At 38.0% G+C, this 26,370-nt stretch overlaps 1 protein-coding gene across 1 annotated transcript in view; it reads right to left on the reverse strand.

The window, feature by feature from the left end:
- The window catches only part of SLC12A2 (solute carrier family 12 member 2), a 58,347-nt gene that overhangs the window by 20,357 nt on the left and 11,620 nt on the right, over positions 1-26,370 (reverse strand). Inside the window, exons 2-13 of the mRNA XM_054178025.1 lie at positions 21,462-21,581; positions 19,598-19,673; positions 18,900-18,995; positions 16,987-17,126; positions 15,647-15,757; positions 12,614-12,722; positions 12,092-12,219; positions 11,920-12,004; positions 7,889-8,037; positions 4,750-4,857; positions 1,558-1,681; positions 163-264 (exon numbers count right to left, since the gene is read on the reverse strand). Of these exons, the coding sequence (XP_054034000.1) occupies positions 163-264; positions 1,558-1,681; positions 4,750-4,857; positions 7,889-8,037; positions 11,920-12,004; positions 12,092-12,219; positions 12,614-12,722; positions 15,647-15,757; positions 16,987-17,126; positions 18,900-18,995; positions 19,598-19,673; positions 21,462-21,581 (1,348 nt within the window). The remainder of the gene's footprint in view (positions 1-162; positions 265-1,557; positions 1,682-4,749; positions 4,858-7,888; positions 8,038-11,919; positions 12,005-12,091; positions 12,220-12,613; positions 12,723-15,646; positions 15,758-16,986; positions 17,127-18,899; positions 18,996-19,597; positions 19,674-21,461; positions 21,582-26,370) is intronic.

Genomic DNA, 26,370 nt, shown 5'->3' on the forward strand with positions numbered 1-26,370 from the left:
TCAAAGATGACAAAATTACTAGCTCCCCAGCTCTACTGGATCATTCAGTCCTCAAAATTTCAGAAGACCCAAGTATATTTGTAGGAATACCTTTAAAATTCTATTTATTTATACACAGAGAAATTGCAAGCTAAACTCTCATCCTCAAAACACAATTCCTACCTGGAGACTTTGCAAGAGAAGCATGGAATACAGAGAAATTAATCAAGGCATAGGAGGCCAAGAAGAAGTTAGAAATAATTGGAGCAATGACGTTCAGTTCAGCTGTAAAACCAAAAAAAAGCAGACTGTTATGACAGACATTACCCAATGGCTTTGCAGACTACAAAGGAAAAAAACTGCTAAAAAACACTTTTATTTTCTAATGTATTCCACAAAGAAGCAGTTTGTTCTGTTCAGATAGAGCTATTTTGTTAATGGTCACCCATTTACTGGGTTATCTTCCGATAGTCAGGAAGTGTAGCTTTCAGGTTTCTATAAAACATTTTTCCATGTTATCATGTCCTCCAGGATTGATGGTTAGGAAGCACTATGTACTTCCTCAAAGCAATTAATTAAGATTTATTTCTTTCACACCATGGCTTGATGAAACAGTGCACCATATAATTGGTTCTGAAGAATGAAAGCATTAGTAGACCTCTACATCTCTTTACTTCAATCTTCAAACATCAAAGAACAAGACATTAATAAGCTGAAGAGACAATCAACTATGGTGAACGGCAACAGCAGACAAAGTTAGGTACTAGAATAGTGCACTATTAAGCATCACAACAATAAGCGTGCTTTTTAATGCAAGAGATGGAAAACCTGCTGCACTCCTTTCTGTGAGACAGCATTGTACAAAACCTGTGTACTTTCACCATCAAAACAATAAATGTGGCCCAAAATGCAGAATGTACCACGTTAGTCTGCAATACTTATAATCAAGCTACAGTCAGCATGCTGCAGTAGGGATATTGTGAGTATACCTGGGCCGTAAGTAGACTTGGGGGAGGTATGAAAGAGCAAACTTTGGAAAGAAGTTTAATAGCACCAGTACAGGTACTGCACATTTAGTTTGCATCTAAATAGAACACAAATAATTCTACTCAGTCTATCTTTACCTTTAGGAGCAGAGCTCATCTCTACTGTTTGTAACTTTGTAGAAAAGTTCTTTTAAAAGGGTTGTTTCGGGAAGCTTGCATTTATTGAAGCTTTTTATAATTATTAGAAGTCTGAAAAAGTTTTATTTACATGATATAACATTTCTCTACCTGAAACAAAAGATGTAATTTTACATCTTTTACATACATTTTACACCTTGATAGGAACTAGGGACAGATACCTGAGGTTATTAAGAAAAATACAGTACTGGTAAAGTTCAATTCAAAATTATTGCAGTCCTATGCAGAGTTCTACAGAGAAGACAAGAGAAAGTAATCCTCAGATTCAGAAGAGTGATTTTGAATTAAGCTGTGCATTAGATCTCTAGGACACTGTCAGCAAGTCATGTTATGGACTAGAATGCTTTGGTAAAAGACAACAGGATTTTGAAACATATTATAATCTCAAACTAACCAATCAGTATGAATCCAAGAGCAATTAAAAATGTTAGCAGGTATCCTCTCAGTGGCTCGTTGTTCTTCCCATAACCTTTGGCAAACATCTGAAAGCCTGGATATATATTATCCTTGCATAAAGCCTAAAAAGAAAAAAAAAAGACTCAGAGTGGAATTTAGCAAAAATGTATCCAAACTTAAGCCGTCTTCCACTGATTATTTTGCTCCAAGAAAAACAGGTTAATAGCCACTAAATTCACTTACACCTATTTTTTGCATTGTGGCATTTTTCACTTCCAGTATTTTATCCTTCAGTACTTTTAGTCTGTAAGAACAAGCTGCTTCTGAAAGTAATTGACTATTTGACTTTTCTGGCATCTAACAATCTTAAAGTCTCTTTAGAGACAGTGTTTTCCTCAGAAAGCAGAAACTTTGCCCAATGTATACACGAGTTCACCAAATTACAGAATGTTAGGGGCCAGAAAAAACCTCACAAGATCATCCAGTCCAACACCCCTGTATGAGCAGGATCACCTGCACCAGATCACACAGGAATGCATCCAGGCAGGTCTTGAGTATCTCCAGAGAGAGAGACTCCACAACCTGCCCTGGGCAGCCTGTTCCAGAGTTCCATCACCCTCACTGAAAAAAATTCTTCCTCATGTTTCCACAGAACTTCCTATACCTCAACTTCCACCCATTGCCCCTTGTCCTGTCATTGGGCATCACCAGGAAGAGCCTGGCTCCATCCCCTTGGCACTCACCCTTGACATCTTTGTAAACATGACTGAGGTTGCCCCTTGGTCTCCAAGCTAAGAGACCCAGCTCCCTGAAGTTGCTCCTCACAAAGGAGATGTTCCACTCCCCTAATCATTTTTGTGGCTCTGTGCTGGACTCATCCTTCTCAAACTGAGGGGCCAGGAACTGGACACAACATTCTAGATGCAGCCCTAGCAGGACAGAGTGAAAGGGGAGGAGAACATCTCTCCACCTACTGACCACATCCCTGCTAATACACTCCAGAACAGCATTGGCCTTTCTTGGCCACAAGAGTACACCGCTGGCTCATGGTCAACCTCCCACCCACCAGGACCCCCAGGTCCTTTGCCACTTCACTGTTCTCCAGCAGGTCAGTCCCCAGCCTATACTGGTACATGGGGTTGTTTCTTTCCCAGGTGCAAGATTTTACTCTTGCCCTTGTTGAACTTCATTAAATTTCTCCCTGCCCAACTCTCTAGCCTGTCCAAACCTCCCAGAATGGCAGCACAGCCTTCAGGTGTGTCAGCCACTCCACCCAGTTTTGTGTCATCAGCAAACTTGCTGACAGTGCACTCCGTTCTCTCATCCAGGCCATTGATGAATAAATTGAATAACACTGGTCCTAGTACTGACCCCGGAAGACTCCAGTAGATACAGGCCTCCAACTGGACTTTGTCCCACTGACCACAGCTGTCTTGACTTCTTTCCTGCAACCAGTTCACAATCCTCTTCACTCTCCAAATCATACAGACCACACTGCCTCATTTTAGCTGCAAGGATGTTGTGGGAGACAGTGCCAAATGCCTTACTGAAGTCAAGATAAACTACAGCCACTGCTCTACCATCATCTACCCACCTGGTTATGTGCTGATAAACGGCTATCAGATTTGTAAAACATGACTTCCCCTTGATAAAACCACACTGACTGCTCCTAATCACCCTCTTGTCCTTGTGTGCTGGGTTACACCCATCCTCGATGTGGGCTGAAAAAAGAACCCAGCCCCCTGATGAACAAAAGTTGATCCACGTGGGCAGAAATATTTGTTTTTTCCCCTCCCAGGAGGAGTCAAAGGTGGTCTGTTCCATACCCACTTCCTGTGCAGCAAGCCTATAAAAAGGGCAGACATCTTTTTACTTCTGTTTCTTGGCTTCACCTGCTCAAGAGCAGGTCATGGGTTAATTGTTTAGGTGGGTTGGATTGGTTGATGGGTTGGACACTATGATCTTGAAAGGTCTCTTCCAACCTGGTTTATTTTATGTATGTATATTCTATGTATGTAAGAGAGATCATCTGCTGCTGCTGCTGCTTTCCTGCACTGACCACATGGTGGGGGCCTAATTTCCAAGCTGCATCCATGTTTTCTAAAGAACTGAATAGACTTGCATCCAGGAAGTAGAAGGCTATCCAGGCTTGGTTTTGTATATTTTCCTATTTATCTCTATCCCTCACCTTTCTAAACACTCCCTGTTATTGAGATTATATATATATTATTTTTTCCCCCAGGCACCTCTCCTCTCCACCATGACTTACCAAACACAGTGGAGAGTGGTCTGATAATGACCTCCGGCAGCTTCCTCAGCACCCACAGGTGCATGAGATCAGGACCCATGGATTTGTGGATGTCCAGATTACTTAACTGTTGCTTAATCCAGTCCTTATCAACCTATGAAAACTCTTCCTTTGTCATGCCTTCCTCTGGCACCTCAGGAGTCTGGGGCTCCTGAGGACAGTCTCCAGCAGTACAGACAGAGATCAAGGCATTTAGTAACTCCACCTTGTGTGTCCTCCGTCATCAAGGCACACAACTCATTCAGTTGCAGGCCTACATTGCAACTAGTATTAGTTTTAGTTCTATACATCAATACTTGTGCTTCTATCCTCTTCCATGTTTGACCATGTTACTGAACTTTTGGGAAGAAGGTCATTAAAGGACACTGAAGTTTTGCCTAATTAAAAAGGACTTGTAAGACAAAGGAGATTAAATGCTTCAAAAGAAGATAAGCAAAATACATTCAGGAACATGAACAAAATAAATGTTAATTATTCATGTGAGAACTGGTACACAATTATTTTAATAATGAGGACCAAGATTCCACATCTTGAATCTACTCTGTGATTGACAAGTGAACTCATTTCTTCACTTTGTACATGCTCCATTGTTACTTAAAAAAACAACCACATAACTAAAGGAGTTTGTAGATTCCTATATTGTTATTTACACCACAACTAACTTGAAATACATGAGAACTGGAACCATTTATTGTCTGTCTTTAGTCAAAACAGCAACACACTGCTTTCCCATCGTAAGTGACAGGTAAACACTGGATCTATCTACTAGAGAAATCAGCTGCTATGAATCATGATGCCAGTACCTTAGAGTTCCCTTCCAAAAATTTAGATTCAGAAGTTAAATTCTTCTTTCAATGATTACAGTTTTGATTCCACACTTACCTGAAAGATTTTAGGCGCACTCACAAGAGATGCTAATGCAGAGGACAGAGTGGCTGAAAAAATACCTGCAGAAATCAGTGGTGCAAATCCTGATACCATGCTCATCACCTGAAACCAAAAACAATTTGTTTTTTATAAAGAGTGGGAAAAAGTATACTGTACAAATGAATGCTATACAAATGAGAAAAAACATTGTGTTCCTTCCACTTAAAAGCATACACTCAGCTATGGACAAGCCAAGGGATATAGACAGAGCCCAGTTTCACAACAAAAGAAGGTGGCTTTTCACACAGAATATGTAATCCAACAATGTAATTCCTAGGCAGGATGACAAAACAATCAACAGCCAAAGTATCAATTTGCTCCTAAGATAATTAAAAATAAGTCACGGACGAAAAACCCCTTACAATTTGTTAAAATAATATTTTGACTATGCTACTGCTGAGTAACAGTCTCAGAAAGGTCAAGTGATTGTTTTTAGTCAATGGACCAAACCCAGTATGGTGGCTTTCAAGCACAGTGTGTCAGAATGAGGTTCTGCATCATTTGCACCGATTATTTGCCTCTTTCCTTCCAGCAATCTCATCCAGAGATCAGGAAAGTGACTGAAGAAAGGCAAGAAAGATTATGCGAAAGTATCCAGTTCCCTCTTAAAACCAGAATACAGATTACTCATGAAGTTTTAGTTATATTCCTTGGGCTAAATAATGAATAAAATTTAGCCATTTCCCTCGTATCAGGGATAGCCTCTCAAACAGTTAACAAAATTTCTATGCTACATCAGATTTCACTGGTCAGTTCAAGGCATGCCTTCCCTAAAAAGATAATCAATTTCAGGTACATAAGATGAGATTGGAGTAGCTGCTGCAGTTATGTAATGAATGAAAGAATTTCCTGAAGCATATTTGTGGCTGACAATAAAGGCAGGACATGAGTAAAACTAATGACACATGCATTAAGCCATCCCTCCTACACTTACATTTAAGTTAGTTTTACAATCAAAGTTTGTTGTAAATGTCAGTGTGAAATAACCTTTTATTTGTAGAAGGGAAGTTAAGGGTGTTAATGTTTACTGAGAAATATTTTAGAAATAAATCTTAGCTATAGCAACATAAACACAGAACAGTCTTTGTAGCAGTAGTACGAAAATCTTCCCTGCAAGGGCAGCTCAATCAATTTTTCCTGGAAAAAACTCTTACAGATGGAAGCTGTCGAAGTCTAAATCCCTTTTCTTCCCATCTGATTTAGCACATTATTTCGAGGTCTTCACTTTTCCACACTTGCACCAACTTCTTGGCATTTAGTTTTACAATCTGCTCAGATTCCACATTCTCTTACTAGGTTCTGCTCACTGCCTCCATTTCTTTACACTGCCTGTTTTTAGTATTATATCTGTTTTATAAGTTACCAAGAAATCTGAATAATGTTTGTCCATTTTAAAAGCTAGTAAGTTACAATATAGGTTACTCATTTAAGACAGCATCAGTTCCAGCAGAAGCAGTATGCCATAGTGTTAAATACCCCTCTCCCCCCACCTGGCAACATACACACTATAATCCAAAACGCATGACCACCAAATCAAGTAATCCACATATGCAGTTAGCTATAGCACACTAAAACTTTCATCCTTGAAAGAACACACAGAATTAGGACAGGTATCTAGTAAGAACTTCCTTGTTCCCCTTTTATCACTAGCCTGCTGTGATGGATATACTACTACTGATAAGGGATTCACTACCCTGCTTATCATTTACTTTTTACAGTTTCTTACATGCAAACACTGGGGATAATGAAGTATAATATTTTGACTACAGTTTCAGTTCTTTTGTCCAGGCATGATGAAGCAGAAAGAAATGCCCCACGAGAAAAAGCAGTTGCTTCTTTAAAGTTAGATTTTTATAATGAATATGGATAAGGCATTGTTCAGGCCACCCCTTCCCTAACTTTTTTTCATTTGTAGGAGGAATGTTGCAGCAGAACTTTTACACTGTTTCCGGAATGGAGTTCAATGCTACTTTTGACTTTCATCCAAAGTTAATCAAATTCTGCATTACAACTTAACCTAAGGAAGTTCCCAAGGGGGGTACAGAGCCGAAAACAAGTTTTTGAAGTTACTCTTCTAAAAGGGGACAGCACGGGTGCAGAATGTCACAGAGCAGAAAAATACCTGAAGCACATGTGTACCTGCAATTAATTTGTATTGACAACAACAGCTGTTTCAAGATTTCAGCAAGAAGGGCATTCTCTGTGCAGCCCTTTGTCTCTACAGTGACTTCTGCTAATCAGAACCCCTAGTTTTTCCACAGAGAGAATCAAGAGTAATTCTCGAGACAGAAGTACTCTTTAAACCCATCAGCTATACATCTGATATATTGGCTTCTTTCAGGCTTAAATGAGGAAAGTAATTTCATCTTCCAAAATATTCATCCCCACAAGAGCAATTCTGAAGTGCTTCTAAATACAGACTTTTTCTAAACCAGAACAAAGTAATACCATACAGGTATTCAAAAAATTCCACTATAAAAATGTATTTAGTAAAACAGTTAACACTACACGTATTTTCTTTGATTTCTTTCAAGCCACTCACAATAGTCCATGGACACCCCAATTATCTGAGAAGTCTATGATGAAGACTATGAATTACCTCATGATTTCTAGAGGACTTTTAAACACAGTAACATCAGGTGTTATGAAAACTCACAAGATTCTTACCATTAAAGAGGACACTGGTCAGAAATATATACAACATTCTAGAAAGTGAGAGTGTTTTCTAAGAAACTTAAAATTATGGAACAAGTTATTGACAGAGGCTACCTATAATTACTGAATAATGGGTATCTGTATCCACATCACTGAATGGTGACATTCAGATACCTAAGAAGTGGCAGTCCTACCACCTAACCTAAGCAGTTTACTCAGAAAAGTACATATTTATACCACCTGTGTATAAACACCCAAGTGTTTTTAACATAGTTACACTGTTCTTCTACATAGTAGCTAGAGTATAGTATTTAACTATTTTGGACAAACCTTGTACTTGTGGATATAGTTATTTTTAGTTTATGATTCTTATTAATGTGTAAATTTAAAAAAAAAAACGAACAAAACAGAAAAACATATTTAGGAGAAAATTTTATACCTGGAAATTGTTCATCAGCCCATACTGACAGCCTGTTTCACAGGATGAGAAATCATAATTTAACTTGCAAGCTGCTGTAGTGCAATTTGTCAGCTCGGTGACAATGGTGCTATTTATGTTCCCTGTGGCATCTCGAACAACACATGAACCTAGAGCAGACAATCACACAAAAATAAAACAAAACAAAAGCAAGCATTAAGAAGCTTCTTAAGAGTATTCTCTCAGAGCAACACTAAAATTTGGGATTCATATTTTTAATAAATTTCTGTACTACACATTCACTACGAAGAACAAATAAGAAAACTAATTGCTCTCTTGCCTTAGATGATCTTCAATTTAATAAATTCCAAGTCTAATAAGAAAAGGAAGGTTTTAGCACAGAGGAAAATGACATCAACAGACCCACTTAACAGCACAATTTTTGCACACTTTTGTCCCGCTGGATCATGAGTTTCTGCATAGCTCTTACACCATCAGCTGCTTATAAAGCTTTTCCTTCTGAACCTGAAATGAGGAGGTCCTGAGAACAGAAAAAAGTGCCTACTCGGGACCTACACTACATACTTGCAAAGTAAGGAGAGCACTGACATGCTGCAGATCTGTTTCTCCAATAACAATCCCTGTTGTTTATATGTTTTTGTCTCTCTTTCATTGGGAAAATGAACTCCGACATACCTATAGCATATTTAGACTGCTTCTGAGGCCACAGGAACTTGATACAACAGCTCACAATAAGACCTGGCCCTAGTAGGTGGGCATTGCTTAATCTCCCAATTTTGTTTTTTAGTTTCTTATCAGGCTTCAGTGGTAAATTTCAGTAAAGGTTTTCTATATTGATCACCTCTCGTATTTCTTGTGGGTATGTGAAGGAACTGGGGGGTTTTTTTGCTCTGTTTTAAATGAGGTTAAAAGCTCTGAGATAAAGTTTCTTCTCTTCCACTACACAAGGACTTCCCCTAGCAATTCAAGCACTACATAATGGATGTGACAATAACTGACCTATATGTAGTATATTTTTGGTAATGGAGGCAGTAGCAAACCCATTACATTGAGCAATCTGTTAAATAGCCATAGTGCACTACCACAGCTGCCCTCCTCCTTATTCCCCTTTTCACAGTTCAGCTCCAACTTGCTGGCAGATTTTTCACGTATGACAAAAATGGCATTTTCAACTAACCTAATGTCAGCCATAGCATGAGCAAATGCAGAACAGAAGCCAGCTGGACAAGCTCCATTCTCAGCAGAAGATACTTAGATTTAATTAAGAATCCAGACCACTCAGGAAGACTAAAAATGTGAGGCTAAGTAGGGGGAAAATTAGAAAGGTCAGCGCTCAACCAGAACCTAATCTGGCTTCTTCTATTAAAGAAAAGAAGAAATGTTTCCACAAGTGTATTAGCACCAAAAGGAGGACTAAGGAAGACAACTTTACAGGATGCAGGGGGAAGCATAGTGGTCAAGGATAAGGAAAATGCCAGAGTGCTTAAAGCCACCTTTGCTTCAGTCTTTACTAGTCAAACTAGCTGTTACCTGGGTATTCAGCCCTTTGAGCTAGCAGAGAATAAACCCCCCCTAATCCAAGGGGAGGTGGCTAGCAACCTAATAAACCAATTGTACCCACAAAAGCTTATGGGTCCGGATGGCATACACCCGAGGATATTGAAGTAGCTGGCAGAGGTGTTTACCAAGTAATCCAGGTATTCATCAAGCAATTCTGTGTTCAGATGATTTTGTAAACTGTTCCTTACACAATATTTAAGTTTTTTTAATGTTTGAAAGGTGATCAAAGTATTCCATCAACACATGAGTACTAATGTGCATTTTGCTCTCATGTGGGTTCAAGTATTCAAATTTGGTAGCAGAGGTCTTAGAGATCAATCTAATTAGGGAGTAAGTGTGGGTCATTAGGCTGCATAAACTACAATCACTACAGAGCAACTATTTGGCAGAGCTACAGCACAGTAATAGCCAACAGAGACAAACTAGCAAGATTGGTATCTCTGGAAAGCAAGTATCATTAGTGGCAATATCAACAGTAATAAATGAGACCTTCATTCAAAAAGTGACACAGCTAAGTAGTATAAGAAAACTGATTACTACTGCCAGAAACCATTTATTTAACAAAAACATTTCTAATCATAGACAAAAAATACAATCATAGGAGAGTTACAATTTGATGTTCTAAGGTTACTCAAGTAGAATTATTTTATGGGAAGGAAAAAACCTCATTGACCATGGATGCTCTGAAGCAAAGCTGATACAGCCAGCCATAAGGCAACTTCTACACAGATTTTTCAAACCACAGTGGCGTCAGGAAAATCAGGAAGAGAGGTTATTCATGACTCAGATTGGTCTGTGGATTTTCTCTCCTCTTTCCAATGAAAATAAAACTACAATATTTCTGAAAATGGCAGTACTCCCTAAAATTGGCTGGCAGATCACAGAGTCATAGAATAGTCTGGGTTGGAAGGGACCTCCAAAGGTCACCTAGTCCAACCCCCTATGCAGTAAGCAGGGGCCATCCTCAACTATGTGAGCTCACCCAAAGCCCTGTCAACCCTCACTATCAGTATTTCCAGGAGCCCCAGCCACCTCCCTGGGCAGCCTGTTCCAGTGTTCTAGCACCATGATAGTAAAGAACTTATTCCTAACATCCAATCCAAATCTACTCTTCTCTAGTCTGAAGCCATTGTCCCTTTTCCTACAACTACAGACCTCTGTGAACAGTCTCTTTCCATCCTTCTTGTAAGCCCCCTTCAGATACTGGAAGGCTGCTATTAGGTCTCCCCAGAGCCTCCTCTTCTCCAGGTTGAACAACCCCAGCTCCTTCAGCCTGTCTTCATCACACAGGTGCTCCATCCTCCTGATCATTTTAATGGAACTCATCTGGACCCTCTCCATCATGTTTATATCCTTCCTATATTGAAGGCTCCAGACCCAGACAGAATACTCCAGGTGGTCTCACCAGAGCAGAGTAAAGTGGCACAATCACCTCTCTGGATCTGCTGGCAATGCATCTTTTGATGCAGCCCAGGATGTGATTGGCCTTCTAGGCTGCAAGCTCACACTGCCTGCTCATGTCCAGCTTCTCTTTCATCAGCATCCCCCCAAGTTCTTTTCCAGAGGGCTGCTTTGTAACACCTTATTCCCAAGTCTGTATTGATAGTGAGGATTGTTCCAGGCCAGGTGCAGAACCCTGCACTTGCTCTTGTTGAACCTCATGAGGTTCACCTGGGCTCATCTCTCCAGCTTGTCCAGGTCCCTCCAGATGTTAATACATCAATGGGACAGGATGTCAACACCACTCACCTTGGTGTCATCTGCAAACTTGCTGATGGTGCACTCAATCCTACTGCCTAGATCATTGATAAAAGTATTAAAGAACACAGGTCCCAGTACATACCACTTGCCACTGCTCTCCATTGGACTTTAAGCCATTGAGCACTAGCATCTGGACATGACTATCCAACCAGTTCCTTATCCACTCTGCAATCCACCCATCAAATCTTTATCTTTTCAAATTGGCGAGTAGGATGTTGTGAGGGACTATGTCAAAGGCCTTGCAGAAGTCCAGATAGATTACATCCATAGGGAATGACTGCTCAACCATTCTCACCAGAGAGCTGTTTGATCATCCCACAGGTAAGTAAGTAGCTGTCTATCACCATCTTCAAATAAATGCAGGTACTTGTTCTATGATTATTTTCTAATACAAAGATTATTCCACTGTTAAATTGTAAACCTTTTAACACAAGTATTTGCAACAAATAGAAAATACCTATTGAAATATCTTTTGTCATCTTTAGCCTGAAGCATTCATTAGTCTTAGAAAAACATCATTCATTTTAGGAAATTACAAAACAGCTGAAAATTGAATCTCCAATAATAAAAATTGAGACCTCTGGCTGTGACTTTCCCATGCATGAAAGTCAATTGCATCATAACTTTACGTAATGAATTACACAAATTGTATTTAAAACACACCTTCTGAATGAAAGTGAAAAGGACAGTTTAAAACATTCTCTATTTACCTACAGATACCGCAATTCCTACATAAACCAATGTAGTAATTAAGATGGCCAAGAGCGTTCCTTTAGGGATGGCTGACTGAGGATCCTGCAAGAAAAACACCAGTGGACAGTGATTACAGAGGAAAATGTACATCCAGTGTTTGTGAACTGCATTTAATAATTCACTACTCACCGCAAGATCACCTGAGATGTTTGCACCAGCAAGTATGCCAGTTGCAGCAGGGAAGAAAATAGCAAACACAGAAAAAAAGGTTTCTTCTTGTCGAAAATCTGGTCCAAAATTCTCCATAAATATTTCAGCTGTAGAAAAAGATCAATATTCATATCAATATTAGAGTAATAGCCTGTTCCAAGCTTTATTAGCTCTGTGAAAAAGATGAAAATCACAGCCATATGACCTTAAAATTAAATGTAGAACATTTAAGTCAATTCATCACTTGAATTTAAAAAAAAACAAAACAAAACACCAACTATCAACACAGCAATCTTAAATAGATAGTAAGTACACATGACCAAGTTTTGGCCCAACCACTTTAAGGAACAAAACCGCAGAAATTTGAAAGAATGAGAAAAAACAAACACCAAAAAACCAATCTCTAAACAGAGCTGTAAACTATTTTAGACATTTAACTTAATTATTACATTTTGTGTTATCTTTGCAAAGAGAGTCACAACATTAACTGTTCTAACATACCTTTATACCCAAAGAAACCCTTAGGCTTCTTGCTATCCAAAGGAATAAATGTTCCTATCACAAAGTCGCCAATAGCAATTATGAGGATCACCAATAAGACGATTTGGGCCTGAAACACAACAATTGCAGTCAAGCAGAAGAAATTGCTCTTTTTCACAGTTTCAAGATAAAATATAAATACTTACTTGATTCCAAATTCATTTTAATCCTATCAGTTTGTTTTCCACAAATGAGTATGGCTAGCTGGACAGAACATGTACCATAATTTTTAATAAAGAAACAGGAATAATTCCAGCATCCATTTAAAAGGGAATGATTACTGTACCACTCAATATTTCTAGAGACAAAATACTCAGAACTATTTTCTCTATAAACCTTCCCAAAGGAATGGAGTAGAAGAAATTTCTTGTGAATTTCTTCACAAGAAAAGAGCTAAATGCATACAAATGCCAAGTATTTCCTATTAACCATGATCACAAAACTCTGTCTTAGGCTTTGTTATGTGGTATTTACTAAGAATTATGACATTGTGAATGAGATTGCTTTTATTTGCTATTTTTATGCAGTCAACTAGATTGTTACACTCAATTTCAGACTGCCACAATTACTTAATAATTTCTAATTTTCTCAAGATTTTATTACAACCTGGATTTTTAGCCACTGCTCAACAAACTGTTATAAAGCTTCCATTCAGAACAGGAAGTACTTCAAACCATCCAACACCTACAAAGTTTAAGATAAACCTAGGCATTGAAAAGGTGGTTCAGGTTTCACATTTCAATAAAAAAAAAAATAAAAAATACATTGCCCTGTTTTTGGTTATTTCTCCTACAGGCATATGCCAGTGGATCGAGCACACCTATTCACAGTTTGACATTTTACCAGGCCTAGGATCAGAACTTAACATCCAACAGCACTGTGGCATTGTTGACTTACAAAACGTTTTCAACTCACGCAGACTTCCAAGAAAACAGGGTATTACAGTGACAAGTGAGAGCACCACAGACAAGAGCAGAGTTAGAAAACCACCTGAGGAAACCAGTGAATGATATTTGGATTTCTACATTGCCAAGTCTGGAGAACTCCTAAGATGTGTAAGAATGCAGCTGGGTGCTTGCAGAAGTCTTCAGTGAGCACAGACAATTCAACACAAAGTCACCACAGAGCAATTGCCAGAAGTGAGTTTATCCAGTAACAAACCCAGGTTTCACCCTGAAGCCAGGAACATTTTCCAAGTAACTTCCTTATATTCAGGTCTCAGAAATAGAATATGCTGAAGTCTTCAACAACTAAGTGGCATGAGACCACAAATTCCTTCTAAAAGTGTATTTTAAGCATGTTTCTCTGGAATCCCAGGCTCTCTCAGCTTTTAAATCTACTTCAAAGACATTATTATGTATTTCCCTTGTCTCATATATTCCAAGGCATTCCCTAAGGCACAACGAAGGCATAGAACATCACCACTTTAATCAAGAGGGAAGTATTGGTGTTTTACTTCGCTAAGCTGACTGTTAACTCACAGGCAGTGCTTGTTTGGCAGGTTCAGCTGATTACCATCTTCCAATTTGCCACCTGCCATGATGCAGAAACCATGCCAAAAAGCCTCTATTTTTGCATTAAGCACAGGACTCTTGAAAGTTACCTGTTTCCCAATAAAGATGACACTGAAGTAACAGCGTAGGTCAGATTTCATAGAAAAGCATTGAACTGGAGTATTTCAAAGCAAGCTGGTGTAGAACTGGCTCATGCTACGGAGCAAAAGCAAGCTGTTCCTTGTGACTTTAAGTGACAGTGATCATAGGGTTAATAACAGCTAATTTGTTCAAAGGAAAACTAAATGGTTGAGATTAGAGGAAAACAGTATTGTTCAAAGTCAGGTGCATAAAGACATCATTACAAATTGAAGTTGGGCACTGAAGGACTACCTGAGAATTGTAGAAAAGTGTTTACTTAAGTGTGCTGTTCAGTTTAAAAGAGCATGCCAAAGTCAATTTCTTGGATTCTTTTCTCCTTGCAGTAGATCCAAGTAATGCATTTGATCTTTATTTCATTTCCTTTTCATACAATCTCTGCTTTTAGGACTGGAAGCAACAGTAGGAGAAACTCCTTTTTCATTTCAATTACAAATAGCACCATCACCTTGATGCAGGAGCACAAGGAGCTGTTTGAATGCTTACATGAAGAAGCTTCTTCAATTGCCTCTCACTGTGGCAAATAGAAGCTACTGTGAACCATGTATCAAATGGGAAAGGATAACAAGTGAGACTCAATCTTATTTTTGAGCACACTGAACAGATAGATATTCACAAAAAGCATATTAGATGTAGGAAACAGCAAGCCAGCTACAGTGCCTTGTAATGCAGAGCAGAAAACTAACAAGGTATTAAGGTATCCTATGATCTCTACATGTTTTTGTTTAAAACAGAGTTGACATTAAGACAAGATGAGGAAAGCAGGTTCCCCCTACACACTCATCACTCAATCATTCCCTCTTACATGTTTATCACCAATGTTCACAACCCTCAGTGCAGGACCATGACCGCACAGTCTGCTGTTTCCAAATGAAAATGAAACCAGAGTTGAGGTAGCAGAAACTAATCTGCTTCAGACAGGCTTCAGCTCCAGCCCTGTACATTCCATCCACAGAGCTCATCTGAAGTTCCCAGTGAGGGAAAATTCCTATGCTAATGCTCTTACCCTCTTCTTGCTGTGGTGTATTGCCCACACAAAGGTAATACCATTAACCTACTTGGTGGTGCCATTAAAAGTAGATGATGCTGACTTTTAGGTTCTTACAGGTTCATATATTTCAAGCGGGGCAAAGTGGTCTAAAATGTGAAATATTGTCCAGACCTCCACACACTAGTGCTAGACATAGCGCTGTTACATAAAAAGTTCCCACTGACTGACATCTAAAATAGCATTCATGACACAACATTGAGTGTACTAAATATAATTTCAGGTAAATCAAACAGCTGAAATAGAAAATGAGATCGAAGTCATGAAGCACAGACTAAAAGGAGAGTTCCTTACTTTTGCTTCCCATTCCATTCCAGCAACAGAAATACCCAACAGTATTACCACTGTGATAGCTCCTATGATTCTGATATCATTCATTTCATCCACCATCAGGGTTCCATTTTCCTAACAAAACAAACAAAAATACCCAGAGTCATACACTTTATCAAGTAGTTATCTTCCCTAGAACACAGTATCAATTTATTGACTATAAATCACTAACAGATTTAGCCTCTCTACCACAAATTTACTCATTCTGAATTTCCTCTGTGGACACAAGTAATTTGGTTTTTCGTGTGTTTTGAATCACTGAATCAGCTAAATGGAAATGGTCATTCCTATTCATAGGGAGAACTGTCTTCAACCACAAGAGAATTAGATTAGTCAGCAAGGTAGCTGCTACCATCTTGCACCTATACATGTGTGCTCCTTGTTCACTATTACTCTTAATTCTTCTGATGTATTACAAATTTCTTCATATCTATGAACAGTAAAATTGAGCCCTCAGTATTACACATTTAGTAAGAAAATACACTAGACAACTTGTACCTGGTCATGTTTTACTTCAGCAATTTTTAATCGGCAGAAATCCTTTGGAAGTGAGCTTAGTATAAACAATTACAAGAAAAGTCACTAGTAAGAGCCTCAGCATTAACCACTTAGTATTCTGCACTATGCACCTGTATTGCCACTCTTCTCAATAGCCAGCATGAACTTTACAGTTTACACATTGATTTTTACAGAATTTTACTGACACATCAGTAGTAATCTTCTGTCTCACTCCACATTTTGAACTCGTCAGGGCCACCCCCAGTCAATACAGGCAGAAGGATGAAGGATTGAGAAGAACCCTGAAGGACTTGCGGATACAGGCATGGATAAAAAGCTGGACATGAGCCAGCAATGTGCATTTGTAAACCAGAAATCTAAACACATCCAGGGCTGCATCAGAAACTATGGCCAGCAGATCAAGGCAGGTGATTCTTCTCTGCTCTGATGAAATCCCACCTGGAGTACTGTGTCCAGCTGTCAAGTACTCAGCACAAGACAGACATGGACAAGGGAAGATGGGGACAGACTTTTTAACAGGGTTGTAATGGTTTTTAAAGTAAAAGAGGGTACATTCAATGAGGGTGAGCAAAATCTGGAAACATTTGCCCAGGCAGGTTGTAAATGCCCTGTCCCTGAAAACATCCAGGCTGGATGGTGCTTTGTGCAACCTCATCTAGTTGGCAGAGGGACTGGACTAGATGACCTTTAAAGACCCCTTCCAACCCAAACCCATTCTATGATTGTGACATCTCAAATTTGGGTAAACAGCAACGTAATCAATATAACCACTATCATCTGTATACCTTCAGCAGCTCCACAACCGTCTCTGCAAAACCAACCACATACATTGCTACTGCAACAGCATTGGCAAATGCAAAAATTAGACCTATGGCACCACCAAACTCTGGCCCCAGACTTCTGGAAATTAAGTAATATGCTCCTCCTGAAAGAAAAAAGGAGAAAAGACAGAAAAATCACTATGTGACAGAGTCTAAGGATATAAAGCAGCTTCAAGGTTACACAGACAAGGTCACTTTTTATCTTTCATCTTCCCTTACCATCTAGAAAATAACCCCTAAACCCAGTGCTTTTGATAGAGACAGAAATGCTCAGGTTTCAGGGATACGTTAAAATTTTAAGAAAATACACTAGCTGGAAATAACTACATGACTCTCATACCACATCACATTATTCAGCTATTTAACCATTTCTATGGTTAAAAAAGAAACTGTAAAACACAAACAGCAGTATTAGTGGGCTTTTTATTTCAAACTACTCAAAGCATTTGTTGCCTAATCCCACTATTACATTTTCATTAGGTATTGCTCAAGAAACTGGTAAAGTGGACTCTAATAAACCCACTCAAGTTCCAAATCTCCAAACCTGTTTGTTGAAGTTCTGTTAAGGAGATTTTCTGGCCTCTAATGGGACTCTCAAGACAATCACTGTTTTTCAGAACCTATTCATTGTAATTTCAAGTTTGACACACAGAGCCCTCAAACTACACATATGACAAAGAACCGAGTACCTGCAGTGTTAGAGTAAAATTTCTGTAAAAAGTAGCAAAGGCACATTCCTCCAATTTGAAGCTAAACTTTCTAGAAGCAATAAAACATTCCAGCTACAGTTTGATATAATAAAGCACACCTTAGAAATTTGCAGCAGGAAATCCTTAATTTCACTGCATTACAATTATTGTATATATGTAGGCACCCATATGAAAATTGCAAATGAAAGCATTAACACAAGAAAAATAGTACCCTAAGATTTTCATATGAACTGCTGTGATTTTACTCTGCAGTTCTTCCCATCCAGTAATTCACATTTTCTAGTAAAGAATTATTTTAGCAAGTGACTCAAAAACAAGGCTGTCAAAAGAATAGGAAAAATCCAATATGCATAATGCAATTTAGAAAAGGAGAGGACACTTACAAAGTAAGCTTGACAATGCTAAGATTCATAGCTGATTCTTCCCATTGAGTCTGTTTACTTTGTGATAGTGAGGTTTTTCTCCACTTTTAATCTAGAGAATTTTATAAGCTTCTGCTTTAATTCCACATTTTCTACTAGTAGCAGTCTTGTAATGTCATGAAGCAGTTTCAGCATGTCAGCCACCAACCACTTCCAAAACTGTTTTCTAGGAATTGCTGACAACAGCACAAGCTATGGCAGGGAATGAAAACCATCACCCTCAGGGAAGCTTCTGATAATAAAGTTTGGATAGTTTCTCTTGTTTATTAAAAAAATTGTAACAGAACATGTCCTTTTCTATGCTCTTATACAGACATAGCTCATCCTTTTATAGGATGTATTTTTTTACTAGTAAGCTTTACTTCAGGACATGAACATATGCAAGCATGCGTGTACATACATTCTTAACCAACCGGTGCAGAGGAAGAAAATAGTGAGATTCTATTCATTCCTGGGCATGTACCTCTAAAAATGTTTGCATCCCAAAAATGAAGAATAGATCATGTTTCTAATACATGGTCATTGCCACTGGTCAAGTCAAATTAGGAGGCTAACTATTTTCATTAATTCCATGACTTCCTAATCAAACACAGGGCACACTTAGCTCTTCAGGAAAATAGCTCTTTACATTTCCATCCATACTGGTTTTTTCCCTGATGCTAAAAGAATGCAAGACAAATTACAGATGCCACCCTCAAAGTGTATGCTGCAGAGTGGTGAAAGCTTTAAAAACTCTATGGTTTACCTCCTCTTACAAACCCATTTGTGGCTATTGCTGAAGTAGACAGTCCTGTAATAGTTGTAACAACAGTAGCCATTCCAATAACTAAGACAGACAGACCTTTTGGAAAAACAGAGGGAAAAGGTTTAAGTCCAACAATATTAAAATTATACAAATATATAGGAAATAAAAATATATTCAACTTAACTTGGCTTAAAGAATTATTCTTGCAAATACAACACTATTTACTCTGTGTGGTCCTGCATGCTCAGAAAAAAAGACTTCTGCACTTCCCTTCTGCACAGAGAAGTTTCAAGATAGAAACTAGATAAACATTGTCTTTAAATCAGAGTAAGAGCTTCCTAGAGTTTTACAAAAACAAGTCTCTCATCTGCAAAAGGTGTTTTTCTGCAGTCCAACACTGTTAGGCCTTTGAAGAAAATTGTTTATATGTGACAGTGTATGCAGATTTTAATAACCAGAGCCCAAAAGTTTTGTGCAACAGTTCACTGAAGACTTACAAATGTCAATTTTAAATTATGTATCTTATAGCTAAGTGAAAAAACTCTAAGCCATGTCACAATTTTACATTTCAGATAAGGGTACATTATCTCAAAACCTGACAATGTTAAGATTGTTTTCTACCCCTGCTTATGTAATCTGAGGATTTTTGGATCACATTTAGAGTCACTGGTATAAAACTATAGCATTAACACACATACCTATCCCAGCCTGTCCCACAATCCATGACAGTCTGATGAAGAGCATCACGCCCCAAATGTTTAACATACATCGCACCTAAGGTAAAAGAAATTTTACACAGGTTAGGTCTTACATGTGCAGTAATTTCCACTTATGATTTCAGTCTTTATCTTGTAGGAATTATCTTGCAGTCTTTCCTACTTTAAAAACTTCACAAGTATAGATTTTTCAATTTACACAAATTTAGGTGTGTTTTGATTAAAAAAGGAGTCTAAACATGATTAAACGTTTACTATGTTGAACATAAAAGTACTTTAATGTCTGACACCTGTAGTTTATCTTCACCAAACAACAGAAATCATTTAGACTCCAACCTTTAGGATCCAAAATTTATAATACTGCACAACATGACTAAAAGCCCTGCTAAATAATTCATTCTTTTTTAAAAACACACACAGCTCCCACAACTTCTTAGTCCCACAACTCATGTAACTTACAAGGCAGCTGCACTCTTAACACAAGGGGAAACAGGGGAGGAGGAGGATGGTCATGTCATGACATATTTTTATCCTTGTATTTTAAACCCCTAGTCTTCAATCAAGTTTGCACTGTACAGAATTTAGACAGAAGGCTAACAGTAGGTCTTTGGTACCTCTCTAATCTGAAGAGTATGTTATCAATCCTACAAAAAGTTTATATGGTCATTAAGACTAGAAGGGAGACATGGACCTCTCCAAACCCCCAGAAGTAAAACTTTTCAGAGATTCTGAACATCTTTTGCAAAATGTAAGTCCTCTGAGCTGGAAATATTCACCCATCTGGCTTATGCCTCCTAGGCAACACGAACAGCAGCTTTCAAACCATTACAAAGGACACCCTCCTCGAAACTTAATTGACTTTGTACAAAAACCATTTGCAACATTAACACCATAACTCTTTAATACTTAGAACTGTTGCTTAAGAGGAAGAGCCCAATACAATATTTGGGTTCGGAGAAATTCAAAGTGCTTTGTAACTGCTCTAAAATGAACAACTCTGTCCTTGGTTGAAGCAAATCAACAGACATCCGTATCTGTTTCACAGGTACCTACTACAGGCACTCCCCTTCTCCCTAGGCAGAGAATACAGCTACTTCAAGACATAAGCAAGTTGTTAATACTGAACTTAAGTCAGATATTCTCAGTGCACATGTTCAGTATGTTTTACCCTACTGTTGCACTTGCAGCCACCATTATGAATTCTTATAGATTTGGAGAGTATGTATTAATCAGTAATTAAAAATAAATTTATATGTACTTGCAATAAAATCCCACATGTCACCCTTAATTTTTCACTACTCCAGATGAGGACAGATTCAGGTTTTTTGCAGCCAGAACTATACTGTATTTACTGTTAAGTCTTTGACAGCTTAGAAAAAGATGACTTTTTGTAACAACTTGATCCTAGTCAAGTTCTGCCATTTAGAGGCAGGTGTTGTCCTCATATTTTACTTCTATAAAAATAAATAAAAATCAAGTTTTCTAACATTTCAGACCAAACCTAAATTTACAAAGTAAACATACACTGAGTTCTCTCCATTTGCATTTCTCTTTGTCACTCAGGAGTTATACACCCTTTTTCTACAACATATGAATAATTAACAAGGTATTTTTACCTTTTGGTAGTTACACAACTTCAAAAACTGTAAAACCTGTGCTATGAGCCTTTCAAAACTTCAAGTCCTGAAGTATTTAGCTCCTTAAAATTTAATACAACCACGAGCAGGCCTTCCTAAAATGATGTCTTTTCCCACATTTCTCAAACTTTTGTTTATACAGTGCTATCACAATTCCTCTTAGAAAGATCATATCCATAAAAAACTCTGGTACAATACATGAGACTTACCAATACACCTTTTATCCAGCCAAACTTGACTACTCCTTTGCTATCTGGAGTGTAAGTGGTGACTGCTTCACCAGCTGGTGTGCCTTCCTCACCATTTGCATAGCCATCTTCAAAGGGCTCCTTGAAAAAAAAAGTTTATATATTATGTGATTAACAGTAGAGAGGGCATTTGATGAAAAAAAAAAAAAAATTAAAAAAAAAAATCAACAAACAAAAGCCCACAAACATCTACTAAAAATACTGAAGAAGGATACAACAGAAGTTTTAAGCTTTTCGTTTTGTGTTCCTTGCATGAGGCAACGTCTCACTCACTTCAAAGCATATAGAACAAACTTACACAGACAGCTTAGGTATTCTACTTCAGTTAGAGCAAACCTTTAGCAACTAGACCAGAAAAAGTATTTTTAAGAATCAGGTCTACAGTCCAAAGAAACAAACATCTGTTCTTTTGGAAAAAGAGCTACAAGACTTCAAGTGCACCAACTTCTACAGTACAGAAGTTTTAATACTTAAGTCTGAAAGTGTACACTATTCTAGCATGTTACTGGTCTTAGCTAAAACATTTCGTGTAGTTCAGGCTTAACTGTCATTTGATCAATTTTTCAAGAAATAAATTATTCACTTGCCACAAACTATTCTACTATTCATTGTAAGTTGATGCTGCTAGAAAGTAGGGTGGGAGAGTGGCATTTCAGGAAGGAGGAGGAGGAGGGAAGACAAGTCTCTTCCTAAACACTCTTCCATGTCCAAAAAGGAAGAATGACAGATGCAGAAAACACCAGTCCCATGGACTGGCTTTCCTTCACAATTCAACCCAAAATGTAAAAATCTTAACTGTTTGATATATATCAAAAATATGTTTAAAATGTGTGTATATACACATACTCATTGCATGCTTAAAGATGCAGTTTTGTTTTCCTAAGCCAGGCAAACCTCTAAACATTTAAACTCAATTTAAATATTTCCTACTCTTGTGAGAAATCTGCAGGCAACACTTGAGGCAAAGTATGTTAGTTATCCAAGGCAAGAAGTATAAAGAATAGACTACAAAGAGTCTGAACAACATTGACAAAGTACTATTCAACAAGCTAGCTTAAGCAGTAGCAGTGAAGCAGCCTGCATCCTGGAGGGCCCAGAAAACATTAAGACTGAATGTCTAATTGCCTAAATGAGGCAAACCTCCCATTTGCCAAGTAAGACACAAAACAGACTGGATACAAATTGTGCTTTCAAGAATTATCTTCCATGCTAAAGGGACAGAGTAAGAAAGTTTGATGTGAAGTACTTTATAATGTATCAGAAGGAAGCAGAATCTAACACCAAGTATACCATCAGTATAGAACCCAGAGGGAACACTTACAGAGCTGCTACTTACAGTGTCATCCACATCCCCTTACATTCAGCAGCACAAACACTTAAAAATGAATTAAAAAAACCCAACAAAAAACAAACCACAACACCACACAAAACCCCAATTAGATTGTGTTAACATTATCCAAGGCTCGTTACCAGAGATTTGTCAGTGCTTCTCTCACTGACTCTGCATTATAAAAATCTCATAAAAACAGGTGTACCTGGAGACCCTGTAAGGAGTAAGCTTTGCACCAGAAGGCAGAATAATGCTCAGTTTGCAGATCATTACCTTCAAACAAATAGCTTCGTTAAATATCAGGGTTTTATGTTTGCAAAAAGGAATTAAAATACTGAAAACACGTGTTTTATATACACATATTTTACGTGTGTGTGTACACATACATGCATGTAATGTGTTATATACATTAAACAGAGGACAAAGAAACGTAACTGGGAATTACTAAGTTTGCTGAACTGCTGGATTTTCTGGATAGAAGAAACCTAATGGCTTGTAACTCTTGAGAGATTTGCACAGCCCTTGACCAGGTGAATCTATTGACTGCCTGATTATTAGTGTTCAGGCACTCAAACCAAAGAAAGAAGTTCTGTGTGATCTACTTAACAGTGGCAAGAAGAACCATGAGGCTCAAGGAAGAGAACTGCCACATTGCTATACTTAAGATTTTACAGAGAATCCTTGCATCTCTACATGAACGGTTCTTTACTTAGAACTAATTTTGACATAATACATGCAGCTGCAGGACACTCATTTGTTCTGCCTATACTGACCTGACTAAACTAGAACAGAGGAAAAGAAAGTTCCCTAAAAAAGATCCTTGCCCAACTCAGGCATACTTGAAGTTCACAACAGGAAAGAATAAGCCTACATACTGCCCTCTTCTGATAGTCTTCAGAGTACTTGTTCTTGAGGTGACTTTCTTTGAAATGCAGTAAGAAACTGCAGAACTTATTCAAGGTATTGTCTTCCTCATCACATTCTGGCATTTCCAGCAGCAATTACGAGAAGTTTCTTCCCACCCACTGTCAGAAATGGGGAAGAAAAGAAAGAAACACTAAAACAAAGGACAGATCAATAGATATATTGGCAACCATGACAACAAAGGTTCCACACAAGTACGCAATAGTGTAGCTGCACAGTATTATTCTTTCATGTAAAATTCATTCTCATTTCTCATAGAAAAGCGTTACATTATACTTGCAACAAAGTCAGTTTTAAAGCTCATGCTTTAAAATAAGGAGTCACACTCATCAGCAATACAATTTTTATGCTTTGCCAAGAAAACTACCAACCTCTGATAACATCCTCCAGTACTACAAAAAAAGGCACATCACGTCTCTAGTAAGAAACAGTAAAATTATTTCTTGGAAAGTCTGCTCGGGGATCATCAATGAAAGGCTAGAAGGAATCTGTGTCCTAAAATATTGAAACTATATACAACTAGTTAATAAACCCTGAGTTACTTCCAGTTTCTTTACAAAAACAAGCAAGCACACACACAAACAAAAAACCCTCACCAATACAAAAAAACCCAAACCTGACACCACCACAAACCCAAACCACTTCCACCTATTTAAAAGAAGGTAATGAATATTCTAGTATAAATGACAGTTGTGCACTTTAGCATACAATCATGGCTGGCCAGGTATTGACAGAACTTGCATACACCAAGATGACCTCCAGAGGTAACTTGATACCTCAACCACCATGTGAGAGCTATGCATTTTACTACAACACTTAAGCCCATAGCTCAGGCTGCTGTATTCTGGGAAGAAGATAATGGTTTGCATCTGGTATTCTGAGTTATCAGTTACCAGATGAGCTCCAAGATATGCACAGTATGAACACAAAGTTTTGTTCTCTATGTCTTGCCTCTCCACGCTATGCAATATCTCTTATGAAAATATTTTGAAGCACATGCAAAATGTAATAACAGAAAGGTTATTGCTGGTTATCAGTTCTAGTGGGTGCCCAATAAAGCATCTCTGTGAACGGATACTACTGAATGTGGGCACAAAAGAATTCCAGTGCACAAGGCTTCATGTTCAGCCCTTCAATGTGAGATTAAGAAAGCACTACTGTGGTTTCAGCTGTAAATAAAGCAGGCATAGTATTTTTCATGCTTGTGCTCATGAGGAAACAATGCTTCTACTCAAGCCACATACTGAATGGGAAAAAATGCACCAGTACTATTTTAGAACAGCAATATATGTATGATAAAATCTTCATAAACAATAAAATACTAACACTGTGGATTTGGAGGGGGTGTAACAAAAGGGAAAAGAGAAGAGAAAGTTTCTGCATTTCAGACTTCTTATCCAAAATAATGTCTTTTACTTACACAGTCCAAACACTCAGAGCTATGGTGTTTGTTTGTACTGTTAAAAGAAAAATAAGGTACACTTACATGTTAACAATTCTATCATACTCTGATAGAACTTCAGACAAGAAATAGTTAAATTTTGTTCCTACACAGAAATTTCTATTGCTGTATCAGCAGTGATACAGCAATAGAATCTACTATTTCATCTCCAGTGCTGGATCAAAACAATAAGTTATTTGTGACGATTGTGAATAGATAGCCTCCACATTTATTAGATGTGGATTAGTAATAGGGAAAAGAAAAAAAAAACCAACAACAAAAACCACCAAATAAAAACCTGTAAGCCAGAAGATATTTCAGATTTTTCACACAGCTTGAAACACACTGGTGCATGAACAAGTTTCTTGTCACTAGGAATTGCTATGTAGTTTTACTGAGTTTTCTTGAGTGATATTATGCCACACAGCACATTTATTTTGGTGAGCTTCTCTAGGTCCCATCAGAAAAGCAGCATACTCAGGCTATGTTGAACTGTATGAGATGGTTCTAGAGTATTTGCACGCAACTTAGTCTGGTCTTTCTTCTTTTCAGGGTTCACAATATGGAAGCCCAAAGTAAAAGACCAAACAACCAGCAAGTCTGCATCTAAGACTACATGGCTCTTTTTCAGGCTGCTTTCTTTAAAGTCCATCTCATTTGGCATGTCCCATGCAGTTAAGTAACTTCTGTAGCTAATCAGTTCTATTGCAAGTACCTGAAAGCAGTGTCTTTGTCTTTTCAAGCTCCAGTTTCTCTGAGTATATAACGGAGTGGGATTCCACTGCATGTCATCACAAGAACAGCTGCTTGTATTTAGAGTTGCCTTGCACTTACATATTCCAATACTGATCATGATGCTCTCATCATTAAACACACTAAGGACAAGAAATAGAGGAAGCCATCTGAACACTGTCTTTCATCAATAGAGGTACTGACAGAAGAATTCTGTACAACGGGTCTCTGTCCTCACCAGCTAGTCTCAGAAAGAAAACCATGATTTTACCTACTAGAAAGCTTTGAGGTTAGAGATGTTTGCAGTTATCACCACAGACTGTTTTTCATAATGGAAACAAACAGCTCTAAATAGAAGTACTGTAGGTAATTACTTTTAGAATATCTTACTCTGATTAATACTTATAAGGTCGCTATTGGCACAGACCATCTACTCTGTAAAT

Source organism: Dryobates pubescens, chromosome Z (assembly GCF_014839835.1).
Source record: "Dryobates pubescens isolate bDryPub1 chromosome Z, bDryPub1.pri, whole genome shotgun sequence".
Taxonomy (NCBI): Eukaryota; Metazoa; Chordata; class Aves; order Piciformes; family Picidae; genus Dryobates; species Dryobates pubescens.